A 14,653-nucleotide genomic window follows, 5' to 3' on the forward strand; every position below is an offset into this window, starting at 1 on the left:
ACATATGGGAACAGTAAATGAAGAAGGCCTTGCTCCAAAGAGCTTACCACCTATAAACACAAAAAGTTGTGTATGTTCAAAGATAATACAGGGATCAACTTGCAGCCTGTCAAAGCTTTATAAAAAAAAGTGCAGTCAATCAGCAATAGCTGTGTTGGCAGTTGGCCACCTTATTACATTTGAGCATTTTCTGATCATATTGCTGTTCATCAATAACAAGGTATTTTACTCTTTTCAGTAAAAAAATATTAAAACATTTAAAATAATATATATATATATATATATATATTAGGAAAACATATATAGCACATAAATGTAAATTAAATACGACCTTTGTATATAAATTGCTGCTCATTGATAACCTCTAAAATAAACTAAACAGTAGAAATTTACACAGCTGTATTTTTATGCATTCATTTTAAAAATTATATGATATGGGTATCCCTTGCAATAGGGCTGACATTATGTATAGAAGAATAAATAAACATTTTGAATCATACAATCAGTTTGACAATAATTGGATAAAGTAGAATAAGCTTCTTAACAATGTCCAATTTAAAAATAGTGTCAGTATATGTGGTTAATGCATACATATGCTAAACAAATCTAAAGATAACATGCATTTTCAAGTTGTTTTTGCAGTCTGTATACTCAGACCCCTCCCTCTATCTCTGGTCTGCTTGAATGAAGTCATGAAATATATAATTAAAGGTTTCTTTTGGGAATGATGAGAAGGTGTGTGTGTGGAATAAAATGGAGTCCCAGTAATGCATTTCTGGATCTGGTGAAGACTGACATTGGGACTTAATTAGTGGTTAATTAAATAGAAGTTGACAACCTCCAATGTCCTAATTGCTAGTGTTAAAGTGACCTCTTTTTGGCCCATGTTACCAATAATACTTTCTGGGTCTAGATGTTATTAATACCACCTTAATGACCCTGGAATGATGAAACTACACACATATATATAAACACACGCAGAAGGTCTGTCCAGAGAGTATCCAGTCATGTATAATGAAAAATAGAGAAGAAGATAGATAGATTGCCTCCATCCCGTTCAAAGTAGGCACCTTGGTATCTCACATAGTTCTCTCAGCATCTCTTCCACTATTCAAAACACTGCAAAATCCTGTTAGAATCAGCTGTCGCGTCATATTTACTGTCGCGTCATTGACGGTCTGAAATATTTTCCTTTACGAAGATGATTTTAGTTTTGGAAAAAGCCAGAAGTCTCAGGGTGCCAAATCTTTGAGCATTTTTGAAGCGTTTGTTCCACACCTTTATTTGTACTGCACCCATTCTTGAAAGCCTTCTGAATCATTTGAATAGTTTCTGTGGAGGAATGTTCAAGCTTAACGCAAAATTTGATGCAGATTCTTTGCTCTACTCGCTCGGTCATTTTGAATGGGATGGCCACACTGTACACAAGCTCACTCAACAGTGTCTAGCGCCCCCCACTGACTAGAAGAGTGAAGTTGTCATTGTTCACCCATGCACATTCCAGTCCACTCTCTTTGGCTGCCAGGTTACATTAATGTCACACAAACTGTCTTGTTATATTAACAATGGCTGTTTTTTTTCTGGACAGACCTCATATATATGTCACTATCCATATAGCACTTCCAGGACTTGTATAAGATTTAAATATTACTTTTATTGCTCCAAAAAATATAAATTCATATTTCAGTTTGCCATTACAAACCATATACAGTATGTAAATTTTCATTTACTAAATGCTTCTTCTCCGCCGTCTCAATAAAATAATGCCATTTGTAGTATCTCTTCTCTCCTCTATGCAATGGTTAGCGTCGCACATCATGACATTAGCATTTGGAGCAATTACGTCCAGGTTTGTTTGTAAAATAGAGAGCCTTGGCTCTGGGGTGTTTTTTCTTTGGTTGTTTCTGATCAATATACTGTGACATTCTGGTAATAGGCAACAGAATATCACTCCATACACTGAAGCTAAGATGGCTAAAATTTGCACAGATGGAAGATACACGCCACTGGTGTGCATATAGATTGGAATGAAAATAATCCATACAAACATGTAGATAAGCATAGTGAATGAGATGCTTCTGGCATTGTACTGGTCTGGTAATTTCTTGCTTTTGTAAGCTAAAATGAAACAAACAAATGATATAAGTCCAATATATGCCAGCATGATACTAAAGAAAATATAGGACCCCTCGTCACACTGAAGAACTAGGATTTTAGGCATAGAGTAGATAGTTGTCTGAAATGGACTTTTTGTTGTAAGCCATAATATGCAGATTAAAATCTGGAAGATAGTCAGTGCACCAATAATAATTGGTGGGTTGTTTCTTAATATATATTTAACTTTTTCACTTGATTTGTACGGTAAATTGTACTTTAAAGACTTGGTCAATAAGCATGAAACACAGATGGTGAAGCTAATACCATAAAGTGGTTGTCTAATCTGACAAACAACATCGCTTGGATGACCAATGAATAAATATATGCTTGAAAGACTGCATAATAAAGATATTATTATTAGATAGTTATATTTTCCTCCTGTTGCCTTGACTGCTGGAGTATTAGTATTTTTTATATAAAAGTAGACAGTTGTTAAAATTAGAATACAACCAAATGTAGCAAAAGCCATCAGTGTAATAGCAAGCGAGTCTTTCCGATTAAAAAACTCTATTTTCCGGTCTTCACATCGAGAACTCCCATTAGATGACCATTGGTTGTCACCACATGGAAAACATTGTTCCATATCTAAAAGAAAGAAACATAACATTATGCTAACTGTATTAAAGGCTAATATTTTAATATGTGCATTGCACTATTAAAGCTATCTGTATTTATAATTACTAAATATCTAAGATTACAATTGCACTAATGGAATCTCAATATTTCACAATTTAAGCAAAGAATAAAGCATAATAAAATTAATTATTATGCATACACTTGATCAATTCTTCAATTTTTCTCATGTATTTAATAATAATTTAAAAGAAATAATGAAAATTAATAAAAATAAAAAGAGCATTAACTTAAAAGGAACAGCATATTACTTATTATTATTTACTCTGAAGTTTTGCTTTAACCCCATAACGCAGTTATGGTATTTTATACCAGTCACATTATAATGGGCTTCACAGGGGCATAGAAGTCTGTAATGGCTTTGAGTCCTGGAGCTTCTGGGAAACCTTGGTCTTGAGAAAAGTCCCATAGAGGACTAAAACGTCGACACATTTTCTGGTGCATAATTGCACAATAAAACTTCAAGATTTATTTATAAATTCTGTACCCTGGTGCTAACCGCGTTGAGAAGATATGCAAAAATGAAGTGGATCTTGAGAAAGACCCGTATTGGGGTCGAAACGTCGATCGGGACAGTGTGTTAATTTTTTGCTAATGTGCAATAAAAAATACTAGTTTATTCACGAAAATCCCTCGAGTGCACCCACTTCATATTTGCATATATATATATACAGTGGGACCTCGGTTTACAAACGCCTCAGTTAACATAATTTTCGATTTACAAATGAAAATCCATTGAAAATAATGCCTTGGTTTACAAAAATTTTTTCGCAATACAAAGCAAATTTCCCCAGGATGCATTGCACCTGGGAGGTTTATAGCACCGCCCCCTGCATGCTGGAGCCTGTGGGTTGCACGTGGCGCCGAGTGTGGAGATGTTGGAGCAGGCTTTGCATCGAGTTTTGGAGCCATTCTGGAAATTGTTTGCAGTTGTTTTTGGATTTTTTTGGTGCATTTCTCAAGCTGTGGAAAGGTAGGGAGCTGAGCTTTGTCGTTTGTTTTATTGTATGTTCTGCATTGTGGGTTGGTTTCCATTGCAGCTCATTTTGACTTTTTTCTGACCTCCAGAACGGATTAATTGGTTTTCAATGCATTCCTATGGGACACCGCGTTTCGGTTTACACATTTTGTGCAATAAGAAACGTCCCGGAGAACGCATTAAATTCGTAAACCGAGGTCCCAATGTATATATAATTACATAAATAATTTCATAAATATATGTGTATATATATTAAAATTCAATATTAATGTAATCTTTTTACACAATTATGCGATGTTACAAATTACAATTTGAGGGACCTGCCTGACAACCCAGGTAGAACGTTCAGAGAATTTAATCTGCTACTTGCCAAAACACCATAAATGTTGTAAATAGGGGTACTGTTTTATTCATCAAACTTTAAGGAACACAAATATGAGTGTTGCAAATAATTCCCAAAAAGTGCAAAACAAGGGGAAAAAGTGGGGCTAGTGCAATAAATAAGTGTGGCTTCCCCAGTGTCAATAACCACTCACAAGATACAAAATACAAATAATCAAACAGAAAAAAATATGGATTGTTAAATAAGTTAGATTGTTAAAAAACAAATGAGTGTAAAAAAAAAAACAGATAATACATATTCACTATTGATCCTTAGTGAGTGTTAGGTCAACCTAAAAGTATAGAACAGTCCATAGCATAATTCTGTGTACACAACTTTTCATAAAACCATAGGTGACAATTGTCAACTCACAGTATGCAGAGCCACATATAGCGGGCTCTGAATTACTTCATCTGGTTGCCTTCTGTTATCCACCTTTCATGCAGCAAACTGTAGCAGGGATTCAGTTGGAGGTAGTATAAAAACTTTTAATTGATAACTGTAGCGGGACTTACCCTTCCGGGTGCCGGCCGGGGTCCTCTATTCAAGCTGCGCACGGCTCAGCTGCTGCACGAGCCGCGCGCGGCTCATCCGACGGCTGGAAATGGAGGGCGGGCAGTTACCACGAGAAGCGGTCACGTGTCCCGCCTGACACTAAGAGCGCGCCACGAGTCTCGGGCGCGCTCTTAAAGGGACAGTGGGAGCCTAATTAGAAAAGGTCTCCCATTGGTCCCTGTCATGCCACACTCCCCATACAATTACCTTTTGGGGGTGTGGATATAACAGGGACCAATCATAATAGATGTTTGGCTATTTATACTTACCTCTTTCCCTTTGTTCCTTGCCCTATCGTGGTTTCTGCTACAGTTCCCTTTAGCGCTTGTTGTGTTCAGTTGTGTTTCTTCGTTTTGACCTTGGCTTTGTATTCTGACTTCGTTTTACTCTTTATCCTTATCTGTTCTGTTTGCCGGCTTGCTGTTTACTGTGTACCAGACCCCGGCTAGTCCTAGTTTACGCTGTCTCTTAGTGCCCTTGACCTCGGATCGTTCCTGACTCTGTACTTCTCCTACATACGTCGAGTCCGGCCACTCTAAGGACCGGTAGACGTATCTTCCCTCTGTGTTGTCTTCTGTTTAGATGGATCCTGCGTGTTGGGGTATAATCTCGTTACATTACGATAGGGCCATGGACCCCGCAGATTTAGCTCAACAGATGGCGTCCCAAGAGGCTATATTTGTAGAGCAGGATCACCGTATGGATCAGATAGCCCAGGCTCTCCAGACGCTCTTATCTAGAACCATTCCAGCAACCACTCCTAACCCTCCTACACCCATTCTTCCTGAAGTATCTACTTTGCCTAATACTTCGGCCCATTTAACACCTCCTCCTAGGTATGGAGGGGACTCTAAGACAGAGGGTTCATTAATCAAATTGAATTCCACTTTGAGATGTATCCACGTTCATTTCCCACAGAGAGGTCTAAGGTTGGGTTCCTTATGCACCAACTTACCGATAAAGCACTTGAGTGGGCAAATCCTATTTGGGAAGCTAATGGACCTATGGTGCATGATTTCAACAGTTTTCATAGAACTTTTGACACAACGAAAAGGTCAAAGAATGCCGCAAGAGCATTAATGAGAATTAAACAGGGTTCTAGGTCTGTGGCTGACTATGCTATTCAGTTTCGTACCCTTGCTTCACAGGTAGATTGGACCAACAATGGGTTAACTACTGCCTTCATGGAAGGTTTATCAGACACTATATTGGATGAGGTAGCAGCTAAGGAGCTTCCTATTGCATTAGAGGACCTATTGACTACCTCATTGATATAGATAATAGGATTCTTGACAGGCTCTATACTGAGAAGAACATTATGTTACACCTATTAACCCCAGAGTTAATATACCAGAGAGTGTTAAAGTATCTGATGAGGAACCTATGCAATTTGGGGTTGCCAAACTCTCTGATACTGAGAAATTACATAGGAGAAGGGACGGACTCTGCCTATACTGTGGTAGGAGAGACCATATGGTAAAGGAATGTCCTTTGCTTCTGGAAAACTCTCGCACCTAAGACATTATAGGGGACTGGCCTTGGGTGTGATATCTAAGTCTCCTAAATTGCCTCCTAAACACTTGCTTCTCCCTGTTTCTTTACATATGGGAGAGAGTTGTATAGCTGAACACATATACGCTCTGGTTGACTCCGGGGCAGCTGAAAATTTTATAGACTCTGGTTTTGTGAAGAAAAACAACATTCCCATCAGAGAGAAGGAAATACCCTTGGCCGTTGAGACCACAGATGGTAGACCATTAAGTTCTCCAGTTGTTACTCATGAGACTGTACCGTTACACATGTACACAGGGGTTTTACACTATGAAACCATTCGGTTCCAGGTCATCACCTCTCCCTCTTCACACTTAGTGTTAGGGTACCCATGGTTACGTGCTCACAATCCCATTTTTGACTGGGAAACAGGGCAAATAAAATCATGGAGTGAAGCCTGCTACGAGTCTTGTACTATTGAAGTTACACCTTTGAATTCCATTAATGTTCCTACCACTCCTCCTTTGTCTACGGCTATACCCTCTCGATTGTGCTATTGACTTATTGCCTGGCACTATACCTCCAAAGGGCAGGGTGTACCCTTTATCGGTGTCATGGAGGAATATATTAAGGAAAACCGTGTCATGGAGGAATATATTAAGGAATCATTAGACAAGGGATTTATTAGGAGATCCTTTTCTCCGGCTGGAGCGGGGTTCTTCTTTGTATCGAAGAAAGAAGTTGATTTAAGACCGTGTATCGATTATAGAGGTCTAAATAAAATCACCATCAAAAATGCATACCCTATACCATTAATCACGGAATAGTTTGACAGGCTCAAACATGCTACGGTATTCACCAAACTGGATCTTAGAGGTGCATACAATTTAATACGTATCAAGAAAGACCACAAATGGAAGACAGCATTCAACACTAGATCAGGCCATTATGAGTATACTGTTATGCCATTTGGGCTTTGCAATGCCCCAGCAGTATTTCAAGAATTTATTAATGACGTCTTAAGAGACTTTATTCACACATTTGTAATTGTGTACTTGGATGACATATTAATATATTCTACAGACTTACACACTCATCACAGACATGTTACGACAGTTCTGAAGACCCTTCTTGCTAATGGTCTTTATTGTAAACTGGAAAAATGTCTATTTGACCAATCCGAAGTCCAGTTTTTGGGGTATTTGATTTCTGCTAAAGGTTTTCGTATGGATCCCCAGAAGCTTGCTGCTGTCATAGAATGGCCACTACCACAAGGTCTGAAAGCCATTCAGCGTTTTCTTGGTTTCTCTAATTATTATAGACGTTTTATCAAAGGTTTTTCGTCTATTGTAGCACCTATTACCCGTATGACAAAAAAGGAAGGCAATACTCGTGTCTGGTCTTCCGAGGCACTTCAGGCTTTTGAATTTCTGAAAACTAAGTTTGCCTCTGCACCTATTTTACAGCATCCTGTCCCTTCACTGCCCTATATTCTTGAGCTGGATGCTTCCGATATCGGGGTAGGTGCTGTCTTATCCCAAAGAGAGTCGCCTGAAAAGCATCCTTGTGGCTTCTTCGCCCACATCAGTAAATCCGGATATCAGCATTTCAAGTCCTTGAGGATTAGTTTGCCATCTTTAAATGTCCAAATTAGACAGTACTACTAGGTGCCATTACTGGCAAACTTGCAAGAGTTTGTTTTGCAATATGGAATTATAAATATACATGGGAGTCATATAGTCAAATATACTACACAAAAATAAAATATATATAAACATTGCATACATTAAAATATCTCATACATTAAAAAAAAAAAAAAACTATAAGTGGGTAGGATAGCATACTGTTCCAACTAATATAAGTAAATGAATCTATATTTGAAAAGCTTTAACTATATAAAAATGTTTATGTAACACAAGGTAATAGCCATGTTTAACCCCTTAAGGACCGAGGACGGTTCAGGACCGTCATCGGCATTTTTGCATTGCCGACCGCTGATGGTCCTGAACCGTCCAAACGGTCTTAGTTACTTACCCGATCGCCGTCGTTCCCCCGGCGGCGATCGGCGTTGGTCCCGGTGTGGGGAGACTGCCTGCAGCCCAGACAGTCTCCCCATGGCGGATTAGGACCCCTGTGGCCATGTGATCGCTCAACAGAGCGATCACATGGTCACAATAGGTGTCCATGTGTCCACCTGCAGGGGGGCTGTCTGTGCTGACAGGCAGTCTCCCTGCTAGTGTAAAATCAGAAATAAAAATTAAAGTTAATGTTAATAAAAAAATAATAATTGTCTATATATCATATATATAATGTCATACTAAGTGTATTTTTAAATTAATATGTACATATATTAATATAAAAATACACGTATAATTAAATTACACCCCTTTATATATATATAATATATAATAACTATATATATTGTATATATATATATATATATATATATATATATTATTATAAAATACAAATAATAAGTAATTTAAATTAAATTAAAAAATGTAAAAATAATAATAAAAATTAAAAAATAATTATATATCTATATGAAATGTTATTCTAACTGTATTTTGATATTAATATATATATATATATATATATATATATATATATATTTATATCAAAATACACTTAGAATGAAATTGTATATATATATATATATATATATATATATATATATATATCTATGTGTATATAAATAAATAAAAAGAATACGAACTATACATATGTCCATATACAAAATTACATAAATAATTATATAAATATACACGTAGACTTCAAATATATAAATATGCATATATATTTAAATTCTACGTGCGTATTTATGTAATATTTTTACATAATTAAGTAATTTTATTGATTGCAATTTGAGGGACCTGCCTGCCAACCCAGGTTGAAAGTCCAGAGAATTTAATTTGCTAGCACTGTATTTTACCCTGTAACGTTCTACGACACCATAAAACCTGTACATGGGGGGTACTGTGTTACTCGGGAGACTTCGCTGAACACAAATATTAGTGATTCAAAACAGTAAAACATATCACAGCGATGATATTGTCAGTGAAAGTGACTTTTTTTGCATTTTTCACACACAAACAGGAATTTTACTGATGATATAATTGTTGTGATACATTTTCCAGTTTTGAAACACTAATATTTGTGTGAGGCAAAGTCTCCTGAGTATAACAGTACCCCCCATGGACAGGTTTTATAGCGTTTTTGAAAGTTACGGGGTCAAATATATGGGTCAAATATTTTTACATTGAAAATGGCCAGGTTGGTTACGTTGCCTTTGAGAGCGTATGGTAGCCCAGGAATGAGAATTACCCCATTGATGGCATACCATTTGCAAAAGAAGACAACCAAAGGTATTGCAAATGGGGTATGTCCAGTCTTTTTTAGTACTGGACAAAATTAGCGTTCAATTTAGTTTATTACTTTTTTCACACACAAACAAATATGAATGCTAACTTTGGCCAGTGTTTGCGACTAAGTGGCTACTAAAAAAGTCTGGACATACCCCATATTGAATAACCTGGGTTGTCTACTTTAAAAAAAATATGTACATGTGGGGTGTTATTTAGAGATTTATGACAGATAATAGTGTTACAATGTCACTATTGATAAATTTTAAAAATGTATGTTTTGAAACCGCAATATCCTACTTGTACTTATAGCCCTATAACATGCAAAAAAAATAGCAAAAAAACATGTAAACACTGGGTATTTTTAAACTCAGGACAAAATTTTGAATCTATTTAGCAGTTTTTTTCATTCGCTTTTGTAGATGAGTAAAAGATTTTTCACATAAAAGTAAAAAAACATGTATTTTTTTTCACTTTTTCATCATATTTTTTCATTTTTTTTTAAAATTAAATTACATGAGATTATATAAATAATGGTACGTAGAGAAATCCTATTTTGTCCTGAAAAGAACAATATATAATTTGTATGGGAACAGTAAATGAGAGAGCAGAAAATTACAGCTAAACACAAACACCACAAAAGTGTAAAAAGATGCCTGGTCGCAAATGTACAACATCGCAAAAACAGTCCGGTCCTTGAGGGGTTAAAAGACCAGGTTTGGAAAAGTGGAGAAAATATATGTACACTTAAAATTCAATTAAGTAATTAAACATCTCAAATATAAACAAATAATAGACTATAAAAGAACACTCCTTTCAAAGTCCATATTAATTTCATTTGGGGACAAAGTATCTACATTGAAAATCCACTCCATTTCACATTTACTAAGAGTAGATTCAAAATTCCTCCCCTCCACTGTGTTTACTAATCATCTGTATCCCATAACATGTCATTCCTGTAGGGTCTCTATTACGGTGATCCAGAAAGTGCAAAAAAAACATTGTGATATTTAAATCCTCTTTTAATCTTGTATTTGCGCTTGCGTATTCTGGTCCCCAGACATCTGGATGTCTTACCTACATACTGGAGACCACATGGACACACGAGGAAATACACACAACATTTTGACTAAAGTTCAGTTTTGTAATCAATAAGGTTTTCTAACTTTGGCAACATTAACAGCAAAACATAATTCAAACAGTTTGGTACAATGCAATTTTGACCGATGCTTCCTTGAAGCACTCAGAAAATGAAAAAACTAAAACAAAAACAACAACTGTGCATTCCTGTAAGTATATGTAGAATTAGGAAATATAGAATTCATGTCCTTGCCAAAAATAATTGTAACTTTGTTACTTTGGAAATTCAACAAATGCCAAATAAAAAATTCCAGCATTTTGATGTTAGAAAAAATAAATCTCACAAAATGATATTATTATTATTATTGGTTTTTATATAGCGCCAACTAATTCCGCAGTGCTTTACAATATTATGAAAGGAGGGTGAATTTACAATAAATGAGACAATTACACAGTGAAACAGGAACAATAGGTAGATGAGGACCCTGCTCAAATGAGCTTACAGTCTAGAGGAGGTGGGGTACAAATACACAACAGGGCAGCAAGGGTGACAGGTGGAAAAGTAGCAGCGCTGGAGGTAAGAGTGGAGTATGACAAGAGACAGATTTGGATAAGTAAAGCTAAGTTACTCTGGGAGTCCATAAGCATTTCTAAACAGATGTGTTTTGAGGGACTTCTTAAAGGACCACTCTAGTGCCAGGAAAACATACTCGTTTTCCTGGCACTAGAGTACCCTGAGGGTGCCCCCACCCTCAGGGACCCCCTCCCGCCGGGCTCTGGAGAGAGGAAGGGGTTAAACTTACCTCTTTTTCCAGCGCCGGGCGGGGAGCTTTCCTCCTCCTCTCCATCTTGATCGCGACGTCATCGGCTGAATGCGCATGCGCGGCAGGAGCCGCGCTCGCATTCAGCCGGTCGCATAGGAAAGCATTTACAATGCTTTCCTATGGACGCTTGCGTGCTCTCACTGTGATTTTCACAGTGAGAAGCACGCAAGCGCCTCTAGCGGCTGTCAATGAGACAGCCACTAGAGGATTTAGAGGCTGGATTAACCCTCATTATAAACATAGCAGTTTCTCTGAAACTGCTATGTTTATAAAAAAAAGGGTTAATCCTAGAGGTACCTGGCACCCAGACCACTTCATTAAGCTGAAGTCGTCTGGGTGCCTAGAGTGGTCCTTTAAACAATTGAAGAATAGGGAAGAGTCTGATGGGGGTGGGCAGGCTGTTCCAGAGGAAGGGAGCCACCCAGGAGAAGTCCTGCAAGTGCGTGTTAACAGTAATGGTGTGGGCAGTGGACAGGAAAAGGTCACCAGCAGAGCGGAGAGACCGAGAAGGGGCATATCTATGAATCAGGGAAGAAATGCAAGAGGGGCTAGAGTTGGTTACAGCTTTATAGGTAAGGGTTAGTATTTTGAATCAACACCTCTAGGATACAGGAAGCCAGTGTAAGGATTGACAAAGGGGCGAGATATGGGAGGAGCAACGGGTGAGAAAGATCAGCCTGGTGGCAGCATTTATTACCAATTGCAGCGGCGCAGTTAAGCTTTTGGGGAGACCAAACTAGGAGAGAATTACAGTAATCCATGCAAGAGATTATCAGAGCATGAACAAGCTCCTTGGCAGCATATCAGTGTTGCTATTACAAATCAAGAGCTAAATGTTAATACCAAATCAAAGTCAAAGCCATTGTAGTAAGGCACATAAAGTTGCACTGCACGGTTACTGAAATATTAACAGGGTTATTCAACAAAGGGAAAATTCAGAACTGGGAGCGTAGCTGAATTAGATAATTTTTCTGATTGAGTTATTTATACCTTATATTCAAAATTTGCTTTTAATTCACACTGCTGTGAATAACCATATTAATAATGTTAATATAAATAATGTTTATAATTTCTCCATAAGAACCTTTATTGAGTCATTCAGTGACTCGTGTTATAGTGGTACTTACCAGGATCTGGTGAAAAGTAACCTTCTGCGCAAGGAGTGCAATTATAGCAACAGCATAAAAACGTGTATTTTTTCTCATATCCTGGAGGGCAGGGTTTTGAGCAATTGGAATCAGGAATCTGTAAGAATATTAAAGGATAACTAAACTAACACTGGATGCAAAGGAACACTGAGAATGGCAACAACCCAAATAGCTTTCCATCTAGGCCCAATGACCAAGGAGGACAACACTTTTGGATTATTATTTTACCAAACAAACTCCATAGGTATTTGCAGGGCCGTCTTTAATATCAATTTGACCCTGGGCATTTGCTTGGGCCCCTGGACCCTGCCCTCACCCCACCTCCCCCAACCCCCAGCTCTCTGGCGTGCAATCACGGCCTCCACCCCAACCTAGTAATGGAACTAATATAGAGAGGGCCTCGTGCAAGAATTTCTTTTGGGTCTCCCCTCTAGAGTGGGAAAAGATAGATACCCATCAGTCGTACAACTCCCACAATGATATGCCAGATCTACCATTCTGCCATTCTTGTAGGGTTGTATTTGTGAGTAGTTTTTGTAAATTTGAATGTAAGCATGTTTTTGTATAGAGTATGTGTGTGCATGTAGGGGTGTATTTGTATGCACTGTTACCATTGGAATGCAGTGGTGTACTTGTGTGTAGTGTTTGCATTTTAATGCAGGGGTGTGTGTTTGTATATAGTGTTGACTTTTAAATGTAGGTGTGCTTTTGTGTGTAAGGTTGGTGCTTGTATGTAATGTTAGTCTTTCAATAAAGGGGTGTGTTTGTATGTAATGTTTGTAATTGCATGCAGGGGTGTGTTTGGATGTTGTCTTTTAAATGCAGATGTTCATTTGTGTGTAGTATTGGTGTGAGTGAAGGGCGTATTTGTATATAATTTTGGAGTTTGAATTTAGGGGTGTGTTTGTATATAATGATTGTGTTTGCAGCAACATACATACTAACACAGATATGCATACACATTGACACGCAGATAAACACAAAAAACACACAAACACACAGATTCATGCACACACCTGGACACATGCACACACCTTGACACACAGAAACACAGACTAACACAAACACAATGCCATACACACACACACACACTAGCACATACACACACACTCAGATACACACTTTGACACACAGATACACACAATGGCACATACAGAGATACACACTGACACAAATGTGTACACACACAGACACACAGGTACATATGCAGGGGTGTATTTGTGTGCGGTGTTGGTGTTGGAATGCTAGGATATAGGCATTGCCACACACACATATGCACACTTACACAAACACTGAGATACACACAGGAACACAGACAGACATGCAGTGGTGTATTTGTGTGCAATGTTGTTGGAACACAGGAGTGTATTTGTGTGCAGTGTTAGTGTTGGAATGCAGGGGTGTATTGATGTGCAGTGTTAGCGTATGTGTGTGTAGTGTTGGCATTGGAATGCTGGGATGAATGCATTGCAGCATTGCTGCTGCTTGAAACGTTTGCTGTTTTAACTTTGTCCTCAAATAAATTGTGGTAGCACCTGGGTGTGCACACCTATACTGGATGGGTGGTGTGGGGGTAGTGAGGCTGAGGGTGGTGGGGAGTGGTGAGGCTGAGGGTGGTGGTGAGGCTGAGGGTGGTGGGAGTGGTGAGGCTCAGGGTGGTTGGGGGTGGTGAGGCTGAGGGTGTTGTGGGGGGTAGTGAGGCTGAGAGGAGGGAGAGAAAGCCTACCTGTACTCCCTGGTGGTCCAGTGGGCTCCCTGGTGGTCCGGTGGCCATTGCTTCCAGTCTGCAGCTCCGCAGAGCTGCAAACCATGTAATCTCGTGAGATGTCAGAGCGTTGCCGTGGTAACCTGCGGCAACGCTCTGATTGGCCGGTTATCGCGAGACACATGGTCTGCAGCTCTGATCACTGCGGAGCTGCAGACCGGTGTCTGCGGGGCCTCGCACCCGGCGGCATACTGGGCAAGCCGCCGGGCCCCCTCCTGGTGTCAGGTCCTCGGTCAGTGACCGAGGACCTGACACAGTCTGCCCACAGGCGGTTTAG

General features: G+C 38.7%; 1 protein-coding gene across 1 annotated transcript in view; it reads right to left on the reverse strand.

The window, feature by feature from the left end:
* Positions 1 to 1,207: 1,207 nt before the first annotated feature.
* Positions 1,208 to 14,653, reverse strand: part of LOC134586308 (G-protein coupled receptor family C group 6 member A-like) — a 41,831-nt gene continuing 28,385 nt past the window's right edge. Inside the window, exons 5-7 of the mRNA XM_063441788.1 lie at positions 12,591 to 12,708; positions 1,918 to 2,742; positions 1,208 to 1,332 (exon numbers count right to left, since the gene is read on the reverse strand). Coding sequence (XP_063297858.1) covers positions 1,208 to 1,332; positions 1,918 to 2,742; positions 12,591 to 12,708 — 1,068 coding nt within the window. The remainder of the gene's footprint in view (positions 1,333 to 1,917; positions 2,743 to 12,590; positions 12,709 to 14,653) is intronic.

Source organism: Pelobates fuscus, chromosome 2 (assembly GCF_036172605.1).
Source record: "Pelobates fuscus isolate aPelFus1 chromosome 2, aPelFus1.pri, whole genome shotgun sequence".
NCBI lineage: Eukaryota > Metazoa > Chordata > Amphibia > Anura > Pelobatidae > Pelobates > Pelobates fuscus.